At 44.9% G+C, this 13,456-nt stretch overlaps 2 protein-coding genes across 10 annotated transcripts in view; both read right to left on the bottom strand.

The window, feature by feature from the left end:
• The window catches only part of LOC119178803 (proteasome adapter and scaffold protein ECM29), an 881,180-nt gene that overhangs the window by 842,597 nt on the left and 25,127 nt on the right, over positions 1 to 13,456 (bottom strand). For all 8 annotated transcript variants that reach the window (XR_012895350.1, XM_075895092.1, XM_075895224.1 and 5 more), the window contains exon 3: positions 4,238 to 4,482. Coding sequence is in view for 7 of the 8 variants with exons in the window: in XM_075895092.1 (XP_075751207.1) it covers positions 4,238 to 4,482 (245 nt within the window). In the remaining variant the exon portion in view is untranslated. The remainder of the gene's footprint in view (positions 1 to 4,237; positions 4,483 to 13,456) is intronic.
• Positions 5,285 to 7,224, bottom strand: LOC142817793 (uncharacterized). 2 transcript variants are annotated; one of them, XM_075895529.1, is made up of 4 exons: positions 6,842 to 7,224; positions 6,544 to 6,717; positions 6,232 to 6,429; positions 5,285 to 6,147 (listed from the first exon to the last, which is right to left on the bottom strand). In XM_075895529.1, exons 1-4 carry the CDS (start codon positions 6,863 to 6,865, stop codon positions 5,395 to 5,397), a joined length of 1,149 nt encoding a protein of 382 aa, XP_075751644.1. In that variant the 5' UTR covers positions 6,866 to 7,224; the 3' UTR covers positions 5,285 to 5,394. The 2 variants fall into 2 exon arrangements, with proteins under 2 accessions (XP_075751644.1, XP_075751693.1); XM_075895578.1 differs by having other exon boundaries at positions 6,860 to 7,224.

The raw sequence follows: 13,456 nt of genomic DNA, 5'->3' as shown, positions 1-13,456 counted from the left end.
ACAAGAGGGGTAGCACTGTTTTGTTTGCGCAACGAGGTATTATACAAGGTGAGCTTTTCTCCGAGCGGCAACACCTACTTACTTGTCATCCCAACACCACTCCGGAAAGAAGTGCTAGAGGAGTGTCATTTAGGCTACCCACGAACGCTATGCCGAGTGATACAGAATTACTATTGGCCGAGACTGACCGCAACCGTTCAACAGCACGTTCGGACTTGTCTTGAGTGCCAACGTAGGAAAGTGCCAGCCGTCAGACCAGCAGGGCTCCTCCATCCAATTTATGTACCGGAAACTCCATTTGCTCAAGTCGAAATGAATCTTCTAGGACGATTTCCAACTCTGGCTGCTGGTCGCAAATGAATAATTGTAGCCACAGACTATCTCACTCGCTACGCCGAAACCAAGGCTTTGGAGCGGGGCACGGCCAGTGAAGCAGCCCGGTTTTTCATTGAGAATATAGTCCTGAGGCATGGCACTCCATGTGTAGTAATAACTGACAGAGGAAAAGCATTCACAGCCGAGCTATTACACACAGTTTCAAGCCTAAGTGGAACATCTCACCGGCGTAACACAGCATACCATCTACAAACAAATGGTCTGACAGAACGGCTGAGCAAAACCCTTGCGGATATGCTTCGCATGTACGTCGATGTGGAGCATAAGATACTTCCTTACGTCACTTGCGCTTACAATACGGCACAGCAAGAGAGAACATGCATGACACCATTCTGTCTTCTCCATGACCATGACGTCACAACCATGCTCGATGCTATGTTGACCCATAAAAACGATGGCGTTGAAACAATTGCAGACTACATAACTCAGCTTGCTGAAGAAGCCTGCCAACTTGCCCGCATACGTATTCGTTGACACCAGGACTTTGACACAAGGCACTACAATCTTTGTCACCAGCCAGTCTCCCATGAACCAGGAGAGAAAGTTTGCATCTGGACCCCAGTTCGCCGTCGTGGCCTCTCAGAGAAGCTCTTAAGGCAGTACTTCAGGCCATATAAGGTCCTTTGGCGTCTCAGTGGTGTTAACTATGAGGTTATTCCCGACAGCCCACATTGTTCAAGGCGTCAATGACATGCACCAGAAGTTGTGAACGTAGTTCGGATGAAGCCTTATTTGTACAAATGAACCTGTGAGCTGCAAGTGACCACATATTCTGCCGTCATGATAACGAAGCATCAGGATGACGCCTTCTTGAAAAGGAGGCTAATGTCACGATTAATGTCACGGTTTTTGAGCTTGTGTGAGACTAGAGCCTTGCTGTTCTCCCAGAAACATAGCCTTGTGTCCTCTTCTTTCCACGTTGCGACAATATTCTCACGTTAAGAAGATTCTAACAGAATCAGATGCTATTCGAACGTTTTCGAAAATCAGTGAACCAAACTTCAAACTCGCTCTTTAGATCCCCGCACTATTTGAAAGAGTTTTTCGGTAGGAAGCAGTGTACTCATATCTGCCACACAGCTTTTGCAGCAAAGGGAAGTGACAAAGATTTCTCTGAGTGACCTGCTGTTAGTAAAAATTGCAAATGAAATGAAGATGTTGTCTGGCTAAGTGTGAAGTGCTAACTGGAATCGGTCTTTAAACTATTAGCCTTCAGATACGGCGTGAGAAGACGAATTCTGACATTGTTGTTGCCTCTCTGTAGTGTATTAATAGGACCTGTACATAACTTTTTTCTTTGCACATGGAACATCAGAGAGAGACTGCTGAGCACATGGTTGTGAGAATCCCTGCCTGCCCCACTCACTCTTCCTGTTACAACACTGTGTGGGAAGAACATAGAATATAATATTAGCTCCCCTTGCATGCAAAGACTGTGCCAAAATGCAAGCAGTGGTGCGCTGCTTAACATACACAATGCTTCAGAAAGTGTCACCCCATAATATTCCAGGGTCGTGTTGACAATGAAACTACTGTACACAGTCAGAAATATGTGCGGCAATGGACTCGAATGACAAGACCAGCGTATCAGCACCGCACATTTATGAAAAAAAATGCATGATGCTCAGAAAATATACTAAAAATGTATGGACATATACTGTAACATAAACAACTGTAAACAAACTGAAACTTCGCACAAACTACACTAAGAAATAAAATGCCTTTATAAGCTTATACATTTACATTTACCACAACAAAACTTCCGCGTCAACGAAATTTTTAGTCTGTTCCGTAGTTACTGTAGACATTGACATTGACGTTGTGACTGGTGTGTGACTGTAGACATTGACCTAATGGCCTTTGAAGCATCTCTTGTAGCAGGCCTTCCTTGACTATTGAGTAAATGGACTATAGAGAGCTTGAAAGACGTGCCAGAAGAGGTGCCAATGAGAAGAACAAAGATGAGACAGAAAGAGAGCCATTAATAAGAAGAGTGAACATGAGACAGAAGGTGCACCCATGAGTAGAAAGATGAGACAAGAAGAGCACTAAGGAAAAGAACAAAGATGAGACCAAAGAACACCATATATGAGAAGAACAAAGATGAGACAAAAGAGCTCCAAAGAAAAGAACAATGATGAGAGAGAAAGAGTACCATTAATGAGAAGTGTGAACATGACACAGAAGGAGCACCAATCAGAAGAAATATGAGACAAAAAGAGTGCCAAGGAAAAGAACAAAGATGAGAAAGAAGAGGTGTTAATGAAAAGAACAAAGATGAGACAGAAAGAGTGCCATTAACGAGAAGAGTGAACATGAGACAGAAGGAGCACCAATGAGCAGAAAGATGAGACAAGAAGAGCGCTAAAGAAAAGAACGAACACGAGACCAAAAGAGCACCTTAATTGAGAAGAACAACGATGAGACAAAAGAGCTCCAAAGAAAAGAACGATGATGAGAGAGAAAGAGTGCCATTCAAGAGAAGAGTGAACATGACACAGAAAGAGCACCAATCAGAAGAAAGATGAGACAAAACGAGTGCCAAAGAAAAGAACAAAGGTGAGAAAGAACGGGTGCTAATGAAAAGAACAAAGATGAGACAGAAAGAGTGCCGTTAATGAGAAGAGCAAAGATGACACAGAAGGAGCACTAATGAGAAGAAAGATGAGACAAAAAGATCGCCAAGGAAAACAAGGAAGTTGAGACAGAAGATCTGCTAACGAGAAGAACAAAGATGAGACACAAAGAGTGCTATTAACAGAAAAGCAAATATAGAAAGAGCACCAATGAGAAGAATGAATCTGAGACAAAAAGAGCAGCAAGGAAAAGAACGTAGATGAGACAGAAGAGGCACAAACGAGAAGAAGGATGAGACAGAAAGAGTGCCATTAATGAGAAGAGCGAAGATGACACAGAAGGAGCACCAATGAGAAGAAAGAGGAGACAAAAAGAGCGCCAAGGAAAAGAATGATGAGGAGATCAAAAGAGTGCCATAAATTAGAAGAACGAAGATGAGACAAAAAAAGCACCAAGAAAAAGAACGAAGATGAGACAGAAGATGTGCCAATGAGATGAAGAAAAATGAGACAAAAAGAGTACCATTATAGAGAAGAGTGAACATGACACAGAAGGAGCACCAATGAGAAGAAAGATGAGACAAAAAGAGAGCCGAGGAAGAGAACGAAGATGAAACCAAAAGAGCGCCATGAATGAGAAGAACGAAGATGAGACATGAAGCATGCTAAGGAAAAGAACGAAGCTGAGGCTGGAGCACCAATTAGAAGAACGAAGATGAAAAAAAAAAAACAGTGCCAACGAGAAGAATGAAAATTAGAAGAATAAAGATCAGACAGAAGGAGTGCCATATTTGAAATATAGCTGCAACAAGTGGCCCAACACAGCAGACTATAGGGAGGGCTTTGAAATGCCTGTGTGGCAAGGGGATTCAATTAATTATAGTACTTTACCTTGAAATAGTTAGTGAAAGATTGATTGATTTGTGGGGTTTAACGCCCCAAAACCACCCTATGATTATGAGAGACGCTGTAGTGGAGGACTCCGGAAATTTTGACCACCTGGGGTTCTTTAACGTGCACCCAAATCTGAGCACACGGGCCTACGACATTTCCGCCTCCATCGAAAATGCAGCCGCCGCAGCCGGGATTTGAACCCGCGACCTGCGGGTCAGCAGCCGAGTACCTTAGCCACTAGACCACCACGGCGGGGCATAGTTAGTGAAAGATGTTAACAATTCCTGATAACTTGCTATAAAGCAAGATACACACTATGATAAACTGAGATCTTCTGGAATGATATTCGGGATGATTGAGAGCCCACTCACTCATCTTGGTGCTGCTTGTTGAGAGTCAGGCACTCCATGAGTCGGGGCAGCAGTTCCACTTGCTGGCATGAGGGCAAACGGGGAAATCCCATGCGCAGGTACACGAGAGCGAAGTTGACAAAAAATGAAGACTGCTGCTGGCCGCCAGCAGAGGCTGCATAATGAGTAAGCAGGGCCTCCACCGGCAGCTGCACCTGTGGCCGCGATTTGAGTCGCTTGTTCACATGCACCAGCAGCTCCATCACCTGCACACAAAAAACGGGTGGCTTGCGAAAAAACACAAAGTCGTGAACAATTGCAAGGGCTGACCATAATTACCATAGCTCTAATGACTACACTTTCATTCAATCTGTATAAACAAAGAGGACTGTGAGGGTTGGTAAAAGAAAAATAAACGTGAACCAACTTTCCATCACGCCTTTCCTTTTATTCATCCGGACACTCGCATTCTGGTGCCCCATTACTACTTAGCCTCGGTAAACATACCTCTACTGCAAATGCAGAGGCAGGGAATATTGTGAAATGTTGGTCAGCTCTAATCGACGTTTTTAGATAGCTTCAGTTGGCAAAGCGCGCGGCATTTCATTGGCATGGGGCGGCTTACCGCAATCGCCAACCAGGCGGTGGCGCTGCGGTAGCGTTAGGATCGATCTCGGCGCGTCGTCTGCTACTGCTACAACGGGAAAGGCGCCGACAGGAGACTACCGCAGCGGTTCAGCGGTTAACTCTTTTATTCGAGAAGCAGAAGTGAAACTTCGCTCGCATTTAACCTTTACCGAAAAAAGCTTTTTCATTTTTTTTTGCAACATTATAACTAGAAACAAACAGCACGTAAGACATGACAAAAAGAAAAGGCAAACTGTACAGCGCGCTTACCTTCATTCCTGTTCGCGTTGTAGCCGGCGTTTATTTTTGGCCAGTATATGTGCAAATCACCCCAGGATCCCGTAATGCTCAGCGATATTCTAACCTTACCAGAACACGTGTTACACGGCCAAAATCCGCTGAAAAGCTTAGAAAATCAAGAACCAGCAAGGAATCCAGAAAAAAATTGTTTTGTAATTTTTATTTGACGTCATGAAACTGAAAGCAGCAGCTGCATTATTTACAGGGACATATTTACAAGGGTTAAGTGGTCAGAGTTGTACTGCAAGCCTTCACATCAGCTTCACTTTCTTTCTAGCAGATGCGACTTTTTCTGAAGAGCTGAAGCTTTTACAAGTATCTCTGGCAGCGAAATGCAGTCTTAGCACTATGTAGGAGTGAAGAAGCTCTGCCGTAGTGGTGGCCTTGTGAACAGAACAGCCCACACTAGTAATGTCGCAGTCCTCAAGAGCGTCAAGGAGGCTCCAAAATGTCTCTGAGCAGAGCCGGTTCTTTTGCAGCTCATCCGAAATTTTGGCTTCGATGCCTCGAAACATACAATTTGAGGCTGATGGCAATTTGAGGCTCTCGTGCTTAAATTCCCTCTCCAAAGTGAGAAATGCCTCCGGGCACTCCGCATTTTCGGACTGGATATTACGTACACAGTCAGAACACCTCTGATGCTTGAGGTAAGAGTGGACAAGATAGCCGCACAAGTAGTAAATAACACAGTCCTGTGCTGCTGGTGTGGAGTACCCATGATCAGGTGGTGTCGGTGTTTCATTCTGTGCAGTAGAAGAGATTTCTGCCAACTTCGCTCGAATAGCCTCCTGGAGTCTTTCGTGGGACGACAGTGTGTCCTTTCTTCCCCTTTTCATGCTGTTTGCAACAGTGGCAAGCACAAAAGTCTGCTCATAACTCACGTTCCCAGTGACACAAGTGCTGATTGGTGTATACAGGCTCAGAAGCCTATATATGTGTGCAAAGCTGATTAGGGTAGGGTGATCCTCATCCCCTCCATAACTTCTTGTCACACCAAAAAATTTCTGAAAAAAAAGGAAGACGCGTTTTTTTAGAAAAGCAATGTGCGCAAACATAAACGTGATAAACAAAAAGAACAAACGGCTTACCTCTAAAGGATCCTCGTTTAGTTTGCCCGTGAGCACATAACGCGCTCCTTTAGAGAGAAGATCTGTTATGAGGTCCCGTACTGATGCAAGCGTAACACGAAGTGACTCCATTGTAACTTGCGATGCAAACATCACTGTCCCATTGGTGATATGGTTTTCCTCGGTCGTATTTACAGCATCAAGGAACTCCTGGATGACCTTCAAAATAAGCCGGTGAGCAAATTAATTTCACAACAATGCAACAGATGTTATGAAGCATTATCTGTACTATTTCACAACAGTGCAACAGATGTTGTACAATATTATCGTTACCTCAACTTCCTTTGACGAACTTGTTATTCCAAACTTCGGAAGCTTCACATTCAGGGCATCGAACAGGTTGTTCACCATGAGGGTGAATTGAGCAGTTCCATGGCAGTCTTTCAGGTCAGGCTCCTCTAACCACAGGTACACTTTTAACCCAATGGCAGTGCTTCGGCTGAAAAGCTGAGAACAACATATATGAAAAATTTGCGGCTTTATTTTTATAAACAAACATTTGTGCATATTAACAAGCAGTTGTCAACTATGAAAGGCATTTAAATATGGTAGATAGGGCATTTTTGTTTACCTGTACAGCCAGACTCACGTTCATCTTTCGCAGATTGTCTGGGCTCACGTGCTCTTTTGTCAATTTCAGAACCACCCAAAGCTGCTGTTTCCCATCTACTTCTTGGAGTCTTCGATAGGGGTCAAAGTTTATTTTGTGTTCACCGATCTGCAATTTTTAAAAACAACAGTGAGACGAAGAAAGGTGTTCCATTGCAGAAGCCACTCCTTAATTCAGAGTTGCTCACTCATGAAAAATAAGTAAAAACATTCTAATCTACTTACCATGCCATACTTGTGGCGCATGAGATGGTTCCTTATGCACTTGATGATGTGCGGTACATAGCACAGGAAGTAGGGCTGCTGATCAGGTACACAAGGATGGTCAACTCTGTGTTTCGGTTCATGAAGCTTGCCCTTGATACCAAAACATGACCACATGGCCTTGTTCGTGCTGGCACCATCACTGATAACAGCGACGACTGTTGCATTGTTGCACTGCAAAATGGCTTCTAAAACAAGCCTCGCTAGCACTCTTCCAGAGGCTGCATGTCTCGTAGCAAAACTTGCAATTGGTTGCACCCAGGAGTGAAATAAAGGCACAAACATGAGTACCAAAGCGTGGTCGGCTGTTGTTTCTGAGTCATGACCATTTCCATAATCAACGAAGCCATCAACCTTGTAAGTACTCTTGTTAAATGCGACAACCTCTCGCACCTTCATCTCGTCCAGTACTAGCGTTCCGTAGCATTGTACTCGTGCTTTATTCTTCATAAAGGCCCCAATACTGTCAAGAGATACCTTGTTGAAGCCGAATTCACATGGCATTCCTTTCATCATTTGTCTCTGCCTTGTGGTTGTTCGAAGTGGCATGAGCTTCATTTTTGACATTAGTCTATAAGCTCTTGGGCTTGAAATTCTCAATAGAAGACAAGTCATGAGCCATTCCTGTTCATAACGCCTTCCTCGCGGCGATTTCGCCTTTGCGACTTTCAATGCTGACCTAAAGGCAAGTTGCTGTGCTTGCGGAAGACTTTCCACTGCTTTTTCAACTTTGCTCGCTGAAACTTCAGACAAACAGCGTCTCAGTGTAGACACTTCTCTTCTAGCTCTTTCGCGAAACACAGTGGCCCTGATGGCCTTTTTCTTTAGGTTTTGAATTTCACGTTCAGCCTTCCGTTTTGTGCTTTTTTAGGACGACGCTTCATTCTATCACCAAAGTTTTTTTTTGTTTTTTGCATGGAGGGCACAAGTGCTCATTTGACAGCACCATGCATTTCTTGTTTCGCCATACACCCTGCCTTTTCATGGCTTCCTTTGACGATGAAATACGTGGAAACAGCTCACATTTACACCCAGGGCAAATCTTGAGCGCATCGATGTAGCGAAGACACATTGTTAAATTCTTCTGGCTTGTTAGCAGGGTCGGAATGTTTCCATCTTTCTCGATGTAGCTGCACGGCGGGACAAGCACACCTCTTGAACTAACTTCAGTCGCCAAGTCTTGCCGGATCACAACCGCCTTTTCAATGTACACAACGCCCCCAGACTCTTCGAGTTTGTAGAAGGTAACTTGGATGATAGAAGCCCTCACATTCCACGAATTAAATGTCGGGCTGCCCTGCACAACAGCAAGCCAGGGCGCAGTTCCTAGCGTGATAACATCGGTGCATTCATCAACATCCATGCCGTCACAAGCGCCAGTTTCGTCGTACAAATATTCATCACTTTGGCAGGAAGAAACTTGGGCGAAAACCACTGACCTCACTATGGGTGGCTTTCTTGCCGACTTCGGCACCGTTGGTTTTGAGAGATGCTTTGGTACGTTCGGAAAAATTCGAGGCACAGCGCGCTCCTTCAGTGTCCATCTGCCGCACGGTATCGTTACGGTTTGACCGTTCACTGTGTGCTCATAGCAGCTTATGATGTCTACAGGCTCGAAATGAATGTCACAGACGTACGTTTTTGGCGTTACCTTAAAGTTCTTCCGTGGAATTGCGTTTTGCCATGCCTTCAGTAAGTCAGGGTCCTTTGGGGGCTTGAAAAAATGTCGCGGTCCGGGATTTGCAGCTGCCGAAGCATACCCCGAACGACAGCCGGGCTCGGTGCACGTCGGCATGTCGAGAATCCGCGCTGACACTCCACGGTATCCACTGCAAAGAGTTCATACCACTGTAGAACGTGTCCAAGCTGGAAGGACAGGCGTGATGAACGTGCGAGCGCCAGCAACACACCAAAAGCACGTGTCTTAAGCAAGCGTCACCGCCACTCACTGCTTCCCAACTGATCTCAACGGAACGCCAGCGCCACCTTTCACAACGGCGACAAAACGACGACGCCTCTCGAAGCGAGTTTGCAAACTGAAAAGTGTCTAAAGACGTTGGCTCTAATGTAGTAAGCTCTAGTCAACACTCTAGAAGGTTCGTCTTTTCTGGAACTTCAGAAAACACGTCTCGGAACCCAGCCTAGAAATTGCACAAGTTGGCACGCTGTGCTTCGTCTAACTTACTTCCGAGAGTCACCGACTCAACATCTCTCATTTACATTAAATGTGGGCAAAGGTGAATCTCATTCTTCTCTTTCAACAACGATGAATGATGAAGTCTGACTTTCGGTTGCTGTCCCTTGTAACACTTGAGCATTTTTATGTGAAACAGTTTTGTGGTGTGTCCAAGGTCCAACAAACAGTCATGGTCACTCTTTTTTACTGTAACTAGAATTGGCCCCTTCCAGTGCTTAAGAAGCTTTTTTTTTTTTTTTGCTAGCTGGAAGTAATATAGGGGCCCGGTCACCATATTTGATTTGTGTTTTGGAGATTCAATCATAATACTTCAGCGTGTTTTGAGGTCGGGCCAGATTCTCTTGAGCCAGTTTCAAAGTGTGTTAAAAACGTTTTCTCAGATCAAGCACATATCCGTAGGTGGTCGTGATATCTTCCCCTAGGTCTTCCCCTATCCAGAGTTCCTTGAGAATATCCCAGGGTTCTCGGATGCGCCGGCCGTATATTAATTGAAACAGTGAGAAGCCTATACTGGCCTGAGGTACTTCTCGATAAAGAAATAACAAAGGTGCAAGGAATCAGTCCCAAGAATTCGGCTTCTCTTCACATAATTTGTGCAACATCTGTTTCAAGGCGCCATTGAATCTTTCGACCAAGCTGTTGCATATAGGGTGGTAAGGCGTTGAGGTCAAATGATGAATAGCCGTAAAAGCATTCACCTTTTCTATGAGCTCTGACGTGAAGCAAGATGCTTTATCACAGAGAATCTCCCATAGGAATCCTATTCGGAAAAACAATTTCCAGCAGCCTATATGTTACCGTCGCTGAATCGATTGCGGGCAAAGCCACTGCATGCGGGTACTGGGCGGTGAAATCCACTAGGGTAAGAATGTACCAGTTGCCCAATGACAGGTGATAGTAGAAGAGAAAGAAGAAAATAAATGTATGAAACGTGAGCTACAGAAGAAATTGGGGAAAACGTTGGCCAGGGCAGAGAAGACGGCAGATGATCTGGGCAGTCTGGGTCTTGGCCCAGTCATTGAGACCTTGCAGGCTCCCCTGAGTTCCTGCCTCGGCGAGCAGCCGTCTTCATGCTCCAGGCATCCAGCTGGCTGGCAAGCTGCGCAGTGAGCTACCGGGACGGGCCAGTGTCATGCCGCCGACCTTCAACGAGCCCGGGCTCTCAGCTACCCGTCTGCCCTGGCAACTGCCCACGGGCCACAGGTGGCTCGGCGTTCCAGGAGTGCCGCCGGCACGTGTCTCGTGGCTAGCAACGAGGTTCACCAAAAAAGCAACCCGCAACATCGCCGCCGAGATACACATTAAGTGACGGGCTTGTGACAGCGTCTGACAATGAGTGTAAGCCACCGCTAGTTCTAAACAGACGTTAATAGATGCTGTGTGAGGGATGCTAGTAGTTTTGAGCATAGGACATCGATTTATTTGTTAAGTCATATGTTTCTATTTCTTCTGAGTACGTACATTGGTTTGTATGTAATGAAGGTCGTGTTTATGTTACCCCTTTTTGCCTTCACGTGTACATTCCACTTGCACAAGCCAAACGTGCCAGGCACATAAGCACAAATCCTGACACCCTTCTTTGAAATCAGGATCACTAGTCCAGCGATGTCTACGGCGGCATGTTGGAATGACGTGTCTATCAAACTTGGAAAGTAAAAACAGCACAAAATATAGACAAGGACAGAGGAAGAGACGACACTGCGATGAACTCGCAACTAAACTTTATTGAAAGATACAAGCACATATATCAAGCATTTGACCCGGTCACGTGGACAACCAAAGGCATCTGCGCATCAAAGCAAATGAGGTATGAGACAAGCCTATTCATATTGATAATCAACACGTGTGTAACAATCCCGTAAAAACACAACAAACATGCCTTCTTACTTGCCAAAAACTTACGGAATGGTCCCCAACAAACTAACAATCACTTTAGCATGGCAGAGCTGAACCCAGGTACCGAACTTCTTTTTTACCAAGGGCCACAGACGGCTTGCTTACACACATTTCCCCCTCCTTTTCAATGAAAAAAGCCTCCATCACTTCCCTGGTGCACTTATCTCAATGTCCAAATAAACAAGTGGCTTTATCTGCCAACGGTTGGCAGCCACACTCCCTACAATGAGCTGGCAGGTACAACCCGCCGGCAGCCGTTAAAGAGGTTAAGTGTTCTTTTAGTCTTACGTTAATGCACCGCCCGGTTTGTCCTATGTAACCCCCCTCCCCCCCCATGACAATGGCAATAGATATACAACACACGTGTACACTGAACATATCTATTTTTTCTCTTTTCCCGACAGTATGAGCAGGTCTTTCGTAGACCCAACCCCATACCTTCTGGCCACATTTTTCAAGCAATGTGAAAACTTGTGCACATAGGGTATCACAACCGGTTTCTTTTCATTGCGCTCGCGCTCTGTTCTCCTGTGCTTATCACTTACGACTTTGACCCACTTGATTAGCTTTTGACAACTCCTGAATATTTCCGTATCAGGGTAGCCCGCCAACTTCAGCCTCTCAACCTGGCTCATGAAACTTTCTTTCAACGCATGCGTGCAGGTTTTCAGTAGCGCACTCCGCAGCGCAGCATAAATAATGCCGGACTTAACTATCTTAGAATGGCCTGAGGTCAACGGCAAGATACCCTTTACGGATCGGGGCTTGTACTGCCAACACAAATGTTCCTCGTGAAACCACATTCTAATATCAAGAAACTGAAGCTCTCCTTTTTCAGGCAGCTCATAGGTGAACTTGAGCCCATGGCCAGAATCCTTAAAAAAAGTTTAATATGTTAGCTCTCATGCTATGCTGACTGTTGGTTTTCATTACAATAAGGAAATCATCAACATACCAAAAAATGCGGCAGGACATATTCATCAATTTATCGGCAATGGACCTGTCGACTTGTCCCAGGAAAATATTCTTTAAAACTGGTGCCACCCTAGATCCGATGCAAACACCAAATTTCTGGACATAAAAGTCCATTTTCCACTCCACACACATTGATCGCAAGTAAAACGTCAGCAATTCCAGAAAGCTTTCCAAGGAAACACCGCAACTGTTAATCAAATTAATTTCGTTATTGTCCTCAACCACACGACTTAACACTCTGCAGAAGTTCAACATGCGGTAAGGAGTAAAACATGTCCTCAATGTCGATGCTGAAAGCCGAACAAGAACCCAGGTTATTAATTTTGAGAAAATCTACACCTTCAGAGTTCTTTACTACAAAAGGGTTGACTACATTGAGGGCTTCCAGGTGCATCTGCAAGTAACACGACATCTCAGACAGCCAAGTCGCTTTTTCAGATACAATGGGCTCTGACCGGGGAATTAAATTTATGGGTTTTCACGGAGACAAAAACTTGCAAGTTTAATTCTTTTGCCCTTTTTACTCTACTGACAAGACCGGACAGATTCCTATCTTGCAGCATAGCAATAGCTTGCTGTTTCTCCTTTCCTGTTTTTATGTCCACTTTTTAAATATTCTTCAATACGGCTGTCTCAGATTTTTCATTGTAAACGCCCTCATTCATGACCACAAACATTCCTCCCTTATCCGACAAACAAACCCTAAGCCCATTTCCCTGTAAAAATTCGACGACCAACTTGTCAGGGGAGAGCCTTCGCCTAGCCAATGACGTTTGAGTACATACATCTATACAATCAGACACGCACCTTATCTGCTCGCCTTCAGGCACATACTGGGAAATGTTCCTTGAAAAAGCTACTTTTTCCGCCGATGGAACATTCGGTTCAAACGCGAACTTGGGTCCCAGTTTTAAAACCTTGTTAACGTCCTCCGGGACACAACAATCCTCCGGAACACAACATAACATCCTCCGGGACACAAGTCAATGCCACCTGTTGCCATTACGGCGAGTGTGGAACCCTTTTTTTGCCTGTTTTGGTGTCATGAAGTATGTGATCACATATTCAAATTACCCATGTGTGTTCTAGCGGTTCCTGGGTAGATATGAAGTGTCAATAACCCGTCGCACATACCCGCATGCCTGTGGCACACACCTGCTGGTGGGCTTGTGCCACTGCCTGGTGGAAAGTGTTTGACAACATATGCAACCGGATTATGACATCATTCATGTCATGACCAGCGAG

The sequence above is a fragment of the Rhipicephalus microplus genome, chromosome 1 (genome assembly GCF_043290135.1).
Source record: "Rhipicephalus microplus isolate Deutch F79 chromosome 1, USDA_Rmic, whole genome shotgun sequence".
In the NCBI taxonomy this organism is placed as follows: Eukaryota; Metazoa; Arthropoda; class Arachnida; order Ixodida; family Ixodidae; genus Rhipicephalus; species Rhipicephalus microplus.
This window is presented reverse-complemented; position numbering and strand designations above follow the sequence as displayed.

Excerpts from the sequence above, each read along its gene's own strand:
- LOC142817793 (XM_075895529.1), bottom strand. The coding sequence starts at position 6,865 with ATGAACGTGAGTCTGGCTGTACAG. Across the intron at positions 6,430-6,543 it reads GTTCGTCAAAGGAAGTTGAG|GTCATCCAGGAGTTCCTTGA; the intron begins GTAACGATAATA and ends CTTATTTTGAAG. Across the intron at positions 6,148-6,231 it reads TAAACGAGGATCCTTTAGAG|AAATTTTTTGGTGTGACAAG; the intron begins GTAAGCCGTTTG and ends CTTTTTTTTCAG.